The following is a 15,889-nucleotide window of genomic DNA, read 5'->3' as shown; positions in this document are numbered from 1 at the left end:
GGGGCAGCAGGGCAGGCCCTATGAGGAGAGGCTACGGGACCTGAACCTGTTCAGCCTCCAAAAGAGAAGGCTGAGGGGGATCTTGTGGCCTGTTATAAACGAGTCGGGGGATCAGCAGGCATTAGGGGAGTCACTGTTCCCCCGAGCACTGCCAGGAGTGACCAGGAATAACAGCCACAAGCTGGCAGAGGGTCATTTGACCCCAGTACTCTTTCCTGCCATGGCAGGGGGTCGGACTAGATGATCTGCTCAGGTCCCTTCCGACCCTAGAAACTATGAACATGCTGGGTATCTGGGCCCATTCCAGAACAGCAAAGTTGGGGGTTTTGTCACACCATGTTATGCCCAGGATACGATGGAGACATCGAAGATAGAAACTGTTCAGTTTTCTTTCTTCCTTGGCATAAGGAGTCCATGTTTCACTGTCATACAATAGAAAGCTAAGTATGCAAGCACCATAGATGGACATCTTTGTTGACAGAGCAAGCATTCTGTTTTCCAAACTCTCTTTTTAAATTTAGCCATGGTGTTGCTTGCCTTTCCAATATGAGCATTAAATTTCAGCTTCCAAACCAAGTTCTTGCAAAATAGTGAAATCCAAGTAAGTGAATTTTTCAACCACTTCCAGGCTTTCATAATTTATTCTAATTTCAGGAGGGTGGTCAACTTGTTGACCTGTGACTACTGTCTTCTTTAAGCTAATGGTCAGACTGAAATAGTCACAAGCAAGAGAAAGGTGATCCATGAGACTCTGCAGTCCCGCTTTTGAACGAACAATTGTTACATTATTAGCAAAGAGCATTTCACAGACAAGAACTTCTCGCATTTTCATTTTCATTTTGAGATGAGCAAAGTTAAAGTGTTTCCAATTGGATCTGGTCTGAAGGTATTCTCCTTCCAAACAGCTGTTGAATGCATATTTGAATAGGACAGTGAAGAAAATCCCAAACAAGTGTTGGAGCTAGGACATAGGCCTGTTTGGTACCACTCTTGATTTCAAATTCTTCTGAATGTGACCCAAACTGCACCGTTCCATGGATACTGATGTGGAAGACTTGATGCTTAGGAGCTTAGGATGGCAGCCAGTCTTCTTCAGGATTCAGAACAAGCCATCTCTGCTGACAAGATCAAAAGCTTTGGTGAGATCAAATACTATGTACAAAGATTTCTTTTGTTTGTGGAGCTTCTTGTAGCTGTCTCAAGGAGAATATGATATCTGTCACAGATCTACCAGCTCTAAAACGACACAGACTCAGGGTAGACTCTTTCCACAAGGGTCTGCAGTCTTAGCAGAACAACTTCAGTGAACAGCTTCCCCATGATGCAAAGTAAAGGATATACCACCATAGTTACTGCAGTCGCTAGTATCACCTTTATTTTTGTAGAGTGACTATGCTTGCATCTTTCATGTCTTGAGGAACTTCACCTCGTTTCCAACACATACATATTAATTCATGGAGATGGAAGAGGAGGACGGATTTCCTGCGCTTAATAACTTCAGCCAGTAAGCAATCCACACCTGGGGCTCTACCACAAACAAGCTGATCAATGGCTTTTTCTACTTTGTCTACAGTAGGTTCATGACCAAGTGCTGTCAGGGTTGAGAGGTTTTCAAGTGCGCTAAGAGCAAAGTCACGGACCACATTCTCACAAGAAAAGAGCTCTGAGTAATGTTCAACCTATTCATCCATCTGCTTACTGTGGTCATTGATGACTTCACCTGTGGAGGATTTTAAAGGGGTGGTCTTCCACAGAACAGGCCCGAGAGCTTTCCTAATGCCCCCAAACATTGTTTGCATGTAACCTCAGTCAGCAACTTTTTGGATACTTTTGCACAGTTGTAGCCAATAATAGTTTCCACACCGTCTCAATGTATGTTTGACCTTTTGCTGGATCTCCTGAAGTGCCTGAAAGTTGGAGTGGCTAGGATCACATTTATATTTAAGGACAACTGACCATTTCTTTTCTATGAGTGGGATCATTTCAGATGAGTTCTCAACAAGCCAGCCATTTGAGCTGCAATGCAAGGTACGGGCAATCCTCAGACTTACGACACAATTGGTTCCTGAATACGGTGTCTTAAGTCGAAATGTTGTAACTCAGAATGCATTTTCTCATAAGAAACAATGTTATAAATGGGGGATTGGTTCCTGAACCAAGGCCCAATACCCTATTTTCACCAAAAATACTCCAGAATTTTGTACTCAGTCAATTATAGATGAGTAATATAGCAACATTAACGTATTTATATTGTAAATAGCAACCATATTGATTTGGAAGGCCTTCTTTGAGGTGACTGCTGGACTTTTTGACGGGTTCTTGGCTGAAGGGAGTCTTCTCAGGCGTCTTGGCTGCAGGTTTTTCTGGAGTCTTGTCTACTTTCTTACAGAAAGTGTCCAAGGGAGTTTGGACAGATGTTCTCCAGGCAGATAGGCTATGCAGCAAACTTGTTCACTGGCATGACATTGCATCAGATCAAGCATTGTAAATCAAAACTGACATCATAAAGTTGAAACAGGGTGTCAATTTATAAACATTGTAAGTGCAAAATGTTGTAACTGGAAGCATTGTAAGTCAAGGACTGCCTGCCACAAGAATCCAAGGCAGTTCGATAGATCATTCCTTTGAGCTGAAGCCATTTCTCCTCAGCAGTATTATACAGCTTAAGATATGATAGAGCCCCGGAGAGAGTTTTAGTGAATTGAGAGGATGTGTCTTTAGCTTTCAGTCATGTGGCATTTATTCATAGTAAGGAGAGGTTCTTGCTCTTGTACAATTTCCTGGGATGCTATTTGACTTTAGCGCATACCAATGAATGATCGGTATCAGCCAGCACTCCGACAGGATTGCATAACAATTACATCATGGAAGTCCCATGAGGTGATAATTAGGTCAAGTTGATGCCAGTGTCCAGATTTTGGGTGGCACCAAGATACTTTATGTTGAGGTTTCTCACTGAAGAAATAATGTGTTATACGCAGCTCACTGCATGAACATAGCTTGAGTAAACTGTGTCTGTTTTATTCATTTTGTCAACACTGTTGGTCCCCAAACAGTAAGGCCAAGCAGCGTGACCATCATCAACCCTTTCACTGAAGTCTCTGAGCAGGAGGATTTTTTCTTTGGGTGAAATATTATTAAAGTACTAAGCTCATCATAGAAGCAGTCCTCTGATTCAGATGAAGTGGTAAGAGCTGGAGCATATGCATGTAAGATACTGACAGGACTAGAGGTAGTAGTGAGTCAAAGAACCATAAATCTTTCAGAGCCTTTGTTTGTGGGTTCTATTGCAAACAGCAACTTATTTTTTACTCCAAACCTAACAACATGATCTCCAGTTTCTTTGGGCTGTTTCCCACACCAGAAAAGGGTAGTTCATAAATTCATAGAATCTATGTATGTATAAACTACCCTTTTCTGGTGTTGCAGTTCTTCTCTTTCAGGCAGCTAGTGCCTGGTAGTCTGGTCTCCTGTAGAGTGACAATATCAGCGTTCAGTCTCAGCAGTTCTGCAACAATTACTGTACTTTCGCATGTGTTGTTAATGGTTTAGAAGTTGTGGGATATACCTGGGGTTATTGTCCGTACATTCCAACTTCCAGTCTTTAGGATTGAAAGTTTTCTCCTTACATTTTTTGTAGTAGCTGGTAGTATGTGATAGCAGTCTGCTTTCAAGTTGAATCTCTAAGCTCCAAGCACCCACTGAAGCACCAGACTGTGACAGGAAAACACCTTATTGGCTGGGGACTGCCATGCTTCAGGCAGGTGGTAGTTTTCCAAAGAGGTGTGATGACCTCTTTCACCATGGGAGACAGTCCCTGGCACCTGGATCTCTGCCAATCAATCCATGGCTTATAACCAGTAACTGTTGATTCCTACTTGTTTCAATGTGTTGACAAAGCTGGAGTAACCTCTCCAGGGTGCAAAAGACTGGGCATTTACTAAGTGATCAAGAGTTGCCCAAGCTTCAGAATCACCCTTTTGATTTTGCCAACATATCCACTGGAAAGGTAGAACCAATACAATGTGGGGCCAGGCAAGTTGCAGGAGCTGCTAGAAAGACGACTGAATAATTGCCTAACCGCCTTAGGGGCTCCACTCCAGATTTTCTGTCAGGGTTTACTCCTAGCCTTCACCTCTCCCAAGGCAAACCCCAAAGCAGTGGCTGTGGTTACTGTCATCTCTGTCCACCAGCTTTGCCGCTGAGAAAGGTCTTCTTCCATCTCAGCTGCCATTGTGATGATCAGAGGACAGCTCTTAATGATGAGAACTGTCTCCCCTTACCAAGTTCAGCCCATTGGTGAAAGTGGCTGCCCAAGGCACAACACGCGGAGCTATTAGTAAGAGTTGGATATGAGTGAGTAATCCCAAACCACCTCAACAAGGTATCGCTGTTTGAGAAACAAAGGTTCTACCCCTCCTTAAACACTCCATGCACCTCAGGCATAATACATAATATCCCAAAAAACAGGACAGGGGGCCTCTCTCTCACAGGAGCACTGAGAGCAAGGGTAGGCCACACCCTAAAAAGGGAATTTTGCAAAACCTCAGAGAAAGAAAGAGATTCCTGCAATGTCCTTCCATACAGGCTTTCTGCCTTTGCTACCAGAGACTTTGGCTGTTTATAACAATTACACCCATTTAACTTCAGTTCAGTTAAATCCATGCTAATGCATACGTGGACACTTAATTTTGGCTTATGCCAATTTAGTTTAATTTGGAATTTACCAGATTAAGGTCAATTGATACATAACAGGTAAATGTAGGGCAGAAAAACCTTGCTGCAGGGCTGGCACCATTTATTATGCTGTGTTCCCTCCTCCCCACAGCTAAATGCATCAAACAATCAGAAGCCACTGAATGCTAATCAACTCTAGAAACCCACTGTGTAAAGCTGCCCAGAGGAAAACAGAGGAGAGCCCTGCCTGGCTACATCCAGCAGTGATGCTCTATGCATCTTCCCCAGACAAACATGCAGACATGCATATATTCCCAGATTGGCAAATCACTTGAGAAAACTGTGGGGGTACCATCCTGCTCACTGTGAGCTAGTGGAGCTTCACCACTCAATTAAAGCTGGCCAGGAATTTTTCAAGCAGTCAGAAAAGGGTGATGTATCAAAATCATAATGTTATGGGAACAGACTTGTCATGACTAAGCTTTGCCAGGCAAGCTCTCTCCAATGATGGCATTTCTGGTAAAAGTGAGACAGACCCAGATGCAAGTCCCTGCTCTGAAGCAGTCAAAGAAAGGATGCAAAGTTGTCTCCCACAGCTGAGGCACACAGAACCACCAGTCCTGGCTGTCTAGTGCAGCTCCCTCTTGATTTGTAGGGAAACCTTCTTGGTTTTGTCTGGGTCAAGAACAGGAATATTTCTGAAATCTCAGAATGTTTTGTGCGACAAAAAAATAATTTCCTGTCCAGCCTACCTCCCATCACCAGCTCCAAAACCTGTCCAGTCTCCTCTGGCTGTTGATGCATAGTACTGTGGCTGGTTACTGAGGCCAGCTGTGCTGAGCAGCATAGATACCCCCAAAATTTTTTTAGCTAGGATTTCAACTCAGGCCCGTGACTCATTTTCTCTGCCCTCCCCCTGTTGGGAGTGATTTGGAAGAATACCAAGGCCTCGGATTGAAATGTGTTTCTAAACATTTCCCTCCTCCTTGGTTTCTACCGATTTAGATCTTGCCCTGGCAGGAAATTGAGAATTCGTCAGCTGCTAATTATTATTATTTAGAGAGCAGAGTCATGCATTCAATCCCAACAGTAACAACAGTCATTTCGTGTCTCAGACTGCCTGTCTGGGGGAGGGCACCAGGGTTCACAGCCATCTGATCCCTGTGGTATACGGTGTGTTTAAACAGAAATAGGAGACTCTGGATGGAGGTGCAGAGGAAGCACATCCCTGTGTGGAGCTGTCCATGGTACAGCTTTACAGCAGTGGCTGTGCTGTGCACACAGCCACCTTCCAGAGCCAGCTAATTAGGGCAGTGCTTCAGTAAAAGGAACCATTACCACTGGAGGGTTTCATTTTGTGTGTTTCGACTCCATTGAGCCATAGGCCAATGTCATTACAATGATGCCATAAGAAGCCTAGCAACAGCTCTTCAACAGGAGGCAGCCTTGTCACCTGAGCTCACTCGGTCTGCCTTGTCAAGGTACACTGATTCAGGTTTGGCAGTGCAATAGAGGGGCCATCCTCTGCTTCAGAGGAGACCTGCATCAGGAAGACAAGCAGCTGATGCTAGCGTACTAAAGATGCCTACTCTAACAGGGGAAACAGAGGGATTGGGATACTGAGCATCAGGTATGCTACATGACTACCCAAGCCAGAAGTCGGTTGGGTCTGACCAGCCTGGGGCTTCTTAAAAGAACAGCAGCCTGCTCTGGTATTGCCCTCGTCTGCCCCCTGACAGGGGACAGAGAGAGGGATGGTGGGTATTGTATTGTATTGTTTGTTGTTATTGTTTAGATCTTGAATAATTTGCTTCCTAGGGGGGCAGGAAATGAGTGAGTGGATTTTGGGACAGCAATGGCCCCCTATGAAAAGGAGGTACAGATTGGAAGAGTGGAAGAGAAAGTAAGCAGTGTGCAGGGTGAGGGGCTGGGGGGCTCCACTATGAGGCAGGGGAGTGAGAATGGATAGGAATGGGAAGAATATGAGGGAGGGTGGACAGGAAACTATTTTCTGGTTGCTTTCTTTTATAGAGGTAGTGAATAAGTGAATGTGGGCTGGGAAGCAAGGTTGGGTTGGCCTGAAATAATTGCCTGCCTCTGGTATAGAGGAAAAGGCTGGGGCTGTCTTTGGAGAAGACCAGCTGCACAGAAGAAGGGACCAGATTTTGCTGGACTACTCAGTGAAGGCTTTGTCACTGCTGTTGTTGGGCAGGCACTGCTGCACATCCATGGTGTGTGTGTGTGAGAGGGAGAGAAAGGGAGGGAGAGATCAATCGATGGACTGGCATTGTTAGCCAATGCCCATTCACAAACAGGGACAGGAGGGGCTTCAAGAAGTCACATCTAGTACAATCCCTTCCTCAGGCCAGGATCAGCCCTGCCTGAACTATCCCAGCAAAGTGGTCATCTAACCAGCATATAAGAACTCCTTGTGAGAGGGAGTTCACACCCTCTCAGGCAATCAGTTACAGCAGCAAACCTCCCTCAGCAGCCATCTGAGCTCTAAGATTCAGAGCTCATAGATGTTTTTCAATTTCCTAGGCTACTTATGCTCTGGGGAAGAATAGATGGGGTGGGATTTGAGAGGAATGACTGCCATGCCATGACAGAGTGAGATCAGGGAGACCTTGTGGTGAGCATGTGCACAGCACCACAGACTCAGGCCCCCGCCAGTGCCTGCTGCACAGCACTAGGGCTGAGATGTCTAAAGGGTGAGGGCTGTTAAAAGGAAGCTGAGTTTGTAGCCCCAGGATGTCATCAGGAGTTGATTCAAGTCTCTGTGAGGATCAGCAGGGGTCTGAGGACCCACCACACAAGAGCATGTAGCAAACAGCAAGACAGCAGTATTGCTCAAGATATACCCTTGTCCCTGTAAATATACCAAGCAGTCCTTGCCCCCAGTCATGGCAAGGGATACAGGCTTTATCCCTGACACAGCCTCACGCTGGGCTTGGTCCAGGAGACTGTGGTTCTGTCATTCAGACTTTAGAGGTGACGGTTGATCCTTCATCCCATCACTCATTACTACAGCCCCCACCAGCACCCATGAAACATGGGATTTTTTTTTTAATGTGTGAAACCACTATATTCTTTTCCCTGACCTTCTCCCCAGAAAAGACTGGACAAGTTTTCCAGGGAGATTCAGCCCATGCCTGATTGCTTAAAGCTCAGCAGAATTATAACAGAACCAGAGAATAGGAAAGCAGTGGGCAGTGCTACCGCTGTACTACAAAGCCTCTAGAGAGAATTCAAACTTCATCTAAGCCATTTCTACTCACTGCACTGACCCTCCCACCCTCTGCTTTTCCCCCTTACCGGATCTGGGATACAGTCACTGGGCCTGACACAGCATGCAAACATTCCCATTCACACCACTGAACTAAATGTCGGCTATTAAGTGAGAGATTAGGGGGGTGTAGAAAACCAGCCACTGCCAGAAGCATGAAAAGAGGGGAAAGCAGAGTCTCTTATTTATTTGGGTATCACAATGGTGTCAATACATATCAAGGTCCCAGCGTGCCACGCCCCACAGGGTATCTATGCCCAGACAGCCCAAAGTCTAAGCATGTCCCAGGAAGGAGGGGAAACAACTTGTCCAGGGGTTGCCCACCAGAGCAGTAGCAGGTCCAAAGGTCTTAATCCCGTGTCTAGCTGTCCTGCTGGAACAGAGAGCCAGAAGGCTCTTGTTACTTGAAGAGAAAAGAGTAGCAGGCAGGGCTGGCTACAAGGAAAATAGACAGCTGGGGAAATGGCAGAGGCTAGGAGTTACTCTGCTCAACAGAGCTGGCTACTCTCCAATAATCCAGCAGGGCAGAACCCTGCTTGGGAGCACAGGTGCTGCTTTCCAAGCAGTGAACTAGCAAGCTGCACTGAAGGCTAGTCCGGAAGCCTACTTGGGAAACACCTGTGGGAACTCAGAGAGCCATATGACCAAATGGGGCATAGCTTCCAACTCTATAAACCCAGGGGCTGAGCCAGAGTAGACAGTCTGACCCTGGAGGCTGAAGTGGAAGGAGCAACAAAGACCCAGAGAGCTCCTACAGTTGGCACCAGTGTTACCTTGGGGAAAGCAAATAGAACGCATCTACCTTGCAGAGGAATGTGACCCAGGATAAGAGGAAGCCTTGTTGTACAGGTAGGTAGCCAGAGAGGCATATTCCTTTGTCATATTTTATACTGGTTTGTGGAAGAAACTGAGGGTTAGTTCAGAGGTCCTATGAGTGCCTGAGCGGCATGTGATTGCTTTGGGCCCCGTTAGGGGTCAGGCACAAAGTGCAGACTGGAGCCAGAGGGCCCACAGCCTGAAATGGCAGCAAGTCCAGAGAGGGGCAGAGCCTAGGGCCAGAGGACCTGGAGCCCAAAAAGGGGCAGCAGTGCCCAGAGCAGAGTGGGACAAAGGCCAGGGGACTCAGTGCCCAAAAGAGGTGGAGACAGGGGCCACAGGCCCAGTGCCCAGAGCAGGGCAGAGATGGAATACAGTTACAGACAAGCCCATAAAAATCTGTGTAATATTCCAGAGCATCTGTCACATGCATAAAGACACCAGGGGCCTTCGATTAACAAGCTGAGTTTTGTCAGACTGCTTCTAACCATGTTAAATTACCATCTGATCATAGATCCTGCCTGTTTCTTGCCTATGAGCTCAAGACTCTGGAAGAGAAAGAAATTCACCTGCTTTGCTTCCTTACAGAAGAAAGGGCTCACCAGCATACTGAGTGCACACCTTCCATCGTCTGGACTCCAGGGCTGCTTCTCTGGGAGGGAGTTGCTAGGGAACAACGTCCTCTAGCCACAAGGTAGCAAAGCAAGGTTATATCTGACCAAAGAAAAGGGGCTTAATCAAAGTAATGGGGCAGACTGTGAAAGGAGGCACGAGGTCATCCTCACTGCTGGCAGAAATGTTGTCAGCAGAGGGTGAATGCTCAGGTGCCTGTGGTGCACATGAAAGGCATGGTTCTGCTTCGTCAGAAAGCACCTAGCACTAAGTGCTTCAACCCCTCCAGAAGTTCAGGAAAGGATGCAGCAGGGAGCAGCTTCAGGGAGGCACTGTGGGGATTTTTAATCCACTGCATGGCACCACAAAGAATGAAAACTTCTTGACCCTTCACAGCAGGTACATGGATGGATCTAGGATTTTGAAAGGGGAGTGAGGTGGTATATCATCACATAACACAATGCATATTATTCTCCAATTAAAAATAAATTAGAAGCTTTAGGAGTCTAGAGCTATAATATTTAGTCTGAGATCCAAGCAAAAACATATAACTGAGTTTGTGGCAAGGAATGACTGCCAGCTGTATGGTGGGGCAGGCACCTGGTGCCAGACAAGTACAGCTGTTGACCCCCAACCTGACTACACACAGAACTGCCTGAACCCCAACATGTAGGTCCCTCAGACACTCCACCATGCCCCAAAAAAGTCCCTCACTGCCCTTTATGCATTGACTCTGCCACCTCAAATGCCCCTAGTTCCACTCTGTCCCCTGTAATCCAACACGCCCCTGGGGGTTACAAGAAATAATTGCCATAAGCTAGCAGAGAACAGATTTAGACTGGACATTAGGAAGAACTTCTTCAAAGTTAGAGTGGCCAAAATCTGGAATAGGCTCCCAAGGGATGTGGTGCTCTCCCCTACCCTTGGGGTCTTCAAGAGGAGGTTAGATGGGCATCTGGTTGGGGTCATCTGAACCCAGCACTCTTTCCTGCCTATGCAGGGGGTTGGATTTGATGATCTATTGAGGTCCCTTTCGACCCTAACATCTATGAATATCCCCCATACTCAGCCTCACCCCATTATTCCCCAAGCCCTATCAGACATCACTGTCCCCTCATATCCCAGCAAGTCCTATCCTGCCCCCATGCACCCACTGCACCCTGAACAGGTTCTTCCCCATCATCCCTCAGCCACCTGGACCTTTCACCTGGGTTTATGCTGCCCTGGCAGCACCACTCTAACATGCCACTGAGCCCTCCCCTGCCCCTCTGAGCACCCAAATGTGACTGAAGGAATGGGTCACTACAGTAACTTACCCCTTTTGCAATCCCTGCTGTTACTGACCGCTTTGCCGTTGCACAGTTCAGCTTACCTAGCCATGTCCCTCCTTGCATCTGATTTGTTGTGGGTTCAAATCCCCTAGGAACAAAGGGTGCCTATACACGAGCAGGGAGGCTGCTCTGACACACTGTAATCCTAGCATGTCAGAGCAGACTCAATTACTGTGCTCCAGCAACCACTTACATCTTGTGTATCAATGTGCTTTAGAAAAAGTGCCCCAACCACCATTTTGAAATGCAAGGATACTGGTATATGAGACTTTCTGGGTGCTTTAATTAGAGCAGCTCTCAGAGCCACAGAGAACATGTTTATAAACACCCAATGCCACTCAGTACAGGTACCTAGATAGGGACAGACCTGTATTGGACACCATAGGGTAGGTGAGCAAATTGCTAGGAATAGATAACACAGGTAACAATTGTAGAAGAAAATAGCTTGATTAGAGAAAGCTGTGAAGAGATTAGCAGGAATCAAACAGATAGTAATGAGCCTTTAAGTTAACTGACTCCCTCAGTTCCACCTGAATAGAAATGTGGCTGTCCCTGCTGGGCAATTTATGTTAAACTTTGACTAGAACAGGAATTAAAGGAGAATGCAACTGTACTACCAAACCCCCTCTGGACCTGCCTGGGCAGGGGCTGCATGCTTGCAACACATATGACAGTGCAGCCATTTCCAGTGACCACAGGGAGAGTCAGGGTGCTTTTGCACCCAAACCAGATGTGGCAGTGATCCTGTCCATTGACCACCAGCCCTTCATCTGCCAAGTGCCCCCCCATGCCATGGTAAAGATCAGTGTTGTGGCACAGTGAAGCAGGATCCTTGGCTCTGCAGACACTATGTGACTTCCCAAGGTAACATAATTAGACAGCAATCAGAAGGACAGGCTAGAAAGTAAACAGCAACAACTCTTGGGAGTAGGCACAGTGCACTGTGTCACTGAAATGCCACCCATGTCCATGTCTACCCCCTTCCATCTGCAGACCCACCCAGGACATAGGGACATAGTTTTGCCTGCATGGCAGAAAAAGCCTAGAGAACTATTGAGCACATAAGCCAGGATTTCTAAACTCACCTCTCCAATCAGGGTTTCAGATACCTCCTGTCTTTAACAAGCAGTATGGCAGGGGTGTTACATCTATATTATGGGGCAGGACAGGGGCACAAAGAGACTAAAGGGATTCGGAAGTCAGTGGCACAGCAGGAATGTCTATGCTCTATTGTTGGTATTTCCCATGCTTCTGAGCTTTGCTGGTTGCCTTATGAGGTCAGGAAGGAATTTTTCTCCCTCCTGTTGCTACACAACAAGGGTTTTTCCTCACCTTCCGCAGAAGCATTGGGGGTTAGCTGCTGCCAAGGCTGGGGATTTTGACTGAGGTGTGCCAGTACTCCTGCAAGAACTAAAACCCAGAGGTTCCTTTGCTTAGGATCCCACCAACTGCCACATTTAGGGTCAGGAAGGAATTTTACCCCATGGTCAGACTGGTGTGGACTATTGTGAGGGGTCTGCCTTCCCTGTACTGGGATGCGTGGCTCTCTTCCTTGGATCTTTTGAGTATGTGTTAACAACCCTCGTGGCAGCAAGACAATGACCACCATTGTCCCCCTGCTTTACCTGTGGCAGATTAAGGTGCTACACCTTGTAGTTGCATGGCAGGGTTTACTATGTAGTTAGCAACAAGTTAGATGATTTGCAAGGGACTGTTTGGATAGAAATGGTTCTGCCTCAGACAGAGGGTTGGACTAGATGACCTGCAGAGGTGCCTTCCAGCCCCACTTCTCTATGATTCTATGAAGCTGACCCTAGGTCTCTTCTATCACTGGCTCCAAGTCCAGATTAGCTGTTCTGTCACTCCATTAAACTCCACAGGGGCTGAGGGGTGTTTGGCCCTCCCAGCAGCCACACTATTTGTTTATCTGTCAGATGAAGACAGAGGATCCCATTTTGTAAAAAGCCTCAGCTGCTGCATTTTCCAGCTGGAACTTGTTGTGTTTTTAAATGAGGGAACCTGACCACAAGGGTCCCTCCTACTGCCCTACTCCGTTTCTCTACCAGTCTCTAGGGCAGGGGTCTAGCATGGCATGCAAGGCCATTTTACTTGGCACACCACCACCAGCCCAGGCTCTAAGCAGCTGCTGCTGCCAGCCACGGAGCTCAGGCTATTTATTCCCAGCAGGAAACTGGGAGGCTGCAAGTAGATTAGGCTCCATGGGCTGGCTGCAGCTGGGAGGCTGCAAATAGCTGCTCCAGGCTCCGGCATGCCAGCACTCTGGCACCTTTCAAGATAGACATTGTGGCTTTTTTGGCATTCCAGCCAAAAAACTTTGTCTATCCCTGCTCTATGGAAACAGTGTGACAGCAGTCTTGAGAACAGATTCTTGGAGAAGCATGAGTTAGGCCCCCAAAAGCCAGGAGACTCATTCTTAATCCATCATTCCACAATACCGGGGATTTAAAAATTTGCTTTCTGGTGTTGGATCTTTTGGGTGTCTTGTTTTTCCTGCTTTCCTCTACAATCATAAGGGCCAGAAATGTCCATTATACAACTAAGCAGAGAGTCTTGTCCAATCATTGGACTCCAGGAGGTGAGGCTTTAAGGAAAAACACACAGAAATACCTCAAATATGCGCCCTAAAAACCAATGATACCACAAGAGAGATCGTCAGGACAGGTCTCAGGCCTCAAATGCCTGTGAACTTTGAAAAAGCTTAAATCTGAATTCAGGCTTATGTTTAAGGAAGTGAGGCAGGGCCAATCCTGTTTCTCATCATCAGTCAAGAACCTAGTGTGATATCACTGCAAGTTTTGACATACTTCAGTTGTAGACATCACAGCTAGCTGCTATTTTAAATGGAATTAATCTCTACTCTTGCATATATCACTTCCAAACAATCATATTCTGTGAGAACTCTAGCTCCAGATCTGAAATTCACAGTGAAACATCACGTTTCAGGTGTGGCTCAATCAATAGAAAGGTGGAGAGAAGAAAGAAAACAAGAGATCTTCCTCTGAGAAAATCATACCAGGGCCGCCAAGCTGAATTGCTTTGGGTCCAATATAATCACCCCTGAACATTTGGAAGCCAGGCTTAAGGATCAAGACCCTTCCAAGTGAGCTATTGTTTGTTTTCTGCCTTGAGTCAAATCACAGCAAGACAAGCAGACCTGAAAGGCCCTTTTGGGTCACTGAGCTAGCCCCGTATCATCACAGGTATGCACATCATGCAGCACCTTTCAGAATCTGATCCTACAAGGAGAGGAGCCAGTACCACATGAAACACAGAAGCAGTAGCCATACAGCCATTCAGCATGGTACCGGGGGGCCAAAACTTACCTTGGGATATAAGCATTAGTGATAACAGGAGTTGTGCCTGTTTGAGCCAGGGCTAAACTTGTACCAGGGTGAGTCACAGAGAAGCAGTATTAATACAAGTTTGCCCAGATCGCTATGACTAGGGTGAAGGCCTGAGTTTAGCAGCAATGACTTGTTCTAAGTAGCCTGCTGTCTGCTTTCCTTCAGAGGTCACACTAGGTTGGACCACCCCCACTCCAAAGAAGCAAGTTCAGAGAGGCAACCACACTAATTCAGCATTCATGAGACTGACTGCCAAGATACAAGTGCCCGGGCAGACGCATCCAAAACCACTGCCAGCTCCTGCCATCTGATTATCCAGAGTTCAGCATCGGTTGGTTTTCATAAAGCCCCAGCCTCCTGAGTCAGGTGATTATGGGAAAACATCAGCTTTCCTTTAAGAAGCAAGCCCTTGGGATTGCAGAGAAAATAGCTTGGGTCCCACTAGCTTCCAGGCTTCAGAGAGCACAAGGGCAACTGGTGGCCTGGCTAGTTCAAGGAAAATCTCTTTCCTTGTCCCTGGCTGGGATGGAGCACCTAGGCTTGGAGGAACACGAGTTCCTCTCTTCTTGCAGCTAGACAGCTCTGTCTCCCCAGACTCTCCAGGGCACTGATCATGCTGGGGTGAGCGTGAAGCAGAAGACAAGTAGACAGCAATATCTAGCTATGCAGCCCCACAGTGTGGTTCCTGAAGAACTCAGGGCAGGGGGAATTAAATGGAACAGAGCCTCCTGCAATCGTCAGACCTTGGCTCCTGGAAAGCTGCTGCCCAAGGGCTGATTTCACACACAAGAGAGTAAGTGACCTCAAGCACAGGATGACCAGTCCCTTTGCTGAGCGTATAGCCCAACAGAGAGATGACCATACACAGGAAGAAAGCAGGTTCTCTCCCCTCCTAAATGAAACATAGCTCTAGTTCTTTGATGCTGGGAGTACTTTCTCCTCCAGAAAATGGCAGTCCTTGCCGTGTACTTCAGCTAGAGAAAGGGCTGGATGTTGAAGGAAAGCTCTCTCCCACCCAGTTTCAGTTATGGTCATATCAGCCCCCTGCTGCAGTGCAGCCAGGCCTGGGGCAAAGCCGAACAGGGCCCTCACAACACGCAACAATGGGATGTGCCAGTCTGTGGTGGGAAGCAAGGAGACTACAGAAACCTCTTGAGCTGGCAGGGGAAGATTAGGCAATGCAACCTTCCAAAGGTGGAACCGAGGTCTGGCAGAAAGACTCCAGTGCCTGGTCCGACCACCAGAGGGGTCCCAGAGATCGGGCCCTCCGTACCAAAGCCAGCACAGTGCCCCGGGCACTGCGAGGGGAAGGCGGCTGTATGCATGGGGCCCATGCACTGTGGGGGAGCTCCTGCAGGCCTCCCCCGGGTTATAGGGCAGCGGCCCGGGCACCGGCTCAGACCCCGCAGGGATGGAAACGTTAGGAGCGCTCTGCTCTCCCTGCGCCCGCTGGGCACACCGGAGGCCCCACGGGCCTGAGGGCCGCTCCAGTGCGCGGGGACACCCCGCTGCTGAGGCGGCCCCAAGCTGGCTGCGGGCGGGGGCCCGGCCGCGCTGGGCCGCGCTGCGGCGCCACGGACAAAGAGCCGCTCTGCCCCGGCGGCCCGGCCCCGCTGCCCGCCCGGCCCCGCGCGCGCGGCTCGGTACCGATGGTGGAGATGTGCGAGGGGTGGAACTCGTTGTCGGTGAAGCGGCAGAGGAGGCAGGTCTTGCCCACGCCGGAGTCGCCGATGAGCAGCAGCCGGAACAGCACGTCGTACTGCTTGGCCATGGCTGCGCTCGCTCAGCCCCGCGCCGCTGCC

The 15,889-nt window shown here is 48.0% G+C and overlaps 1 protein-coding gene across 3 annotated transcripts in view; it reads right to left on the bottom strand.

Annotated features, from left to right (window-relative positions):
* The window catches only part of RAB15 (RAB15, member RAS oncogene family), a 33,930-nt gene that overhangs the window by 14,314 nt on the left and 3,727 nt on the right, over window positions 1–15,889 (bottom strand). For 2 of the 3 annotated variants that reach the window (XM_019547349.1, XM_019547351.1), the window contains exon 1: window positions 15,735–15,883. In XM_019547349.1, coding sequence (XP_019402894.1) covers window positions 15,735–15,858 — 124 coding nt within the window. In that variant the 5' untranslated portion in view covers window positions 15,859–15,883. Of the gene's footprint in view, window positions 1–15,734; window positions 15,884–15,889 lie in introns of those variants that run through there. The other variant, XM_019547352.1, reaches the window with a different exon arrangement.

Source organism: Crocodylus porosus, unplaced genomic scaffold (assembly GCF_001723895.1).
Source record: "Crocodylus porosus isolate Cpor-Errol unplaced genomic scaffold, CroPor_comp1, whole genome shotgun sequence".
In the NCBI taxonomy this organism is placed as follows: Eukaryota; Metazoa; Chordata; order Crocodylia; family Crocodylidae; genus Crocodylus; species Crocodylus porosus.
Note: the sequence above shows the minus strand (reverse complement) of the source record. Positions and strands in the feature narration are given on the sequence as shown.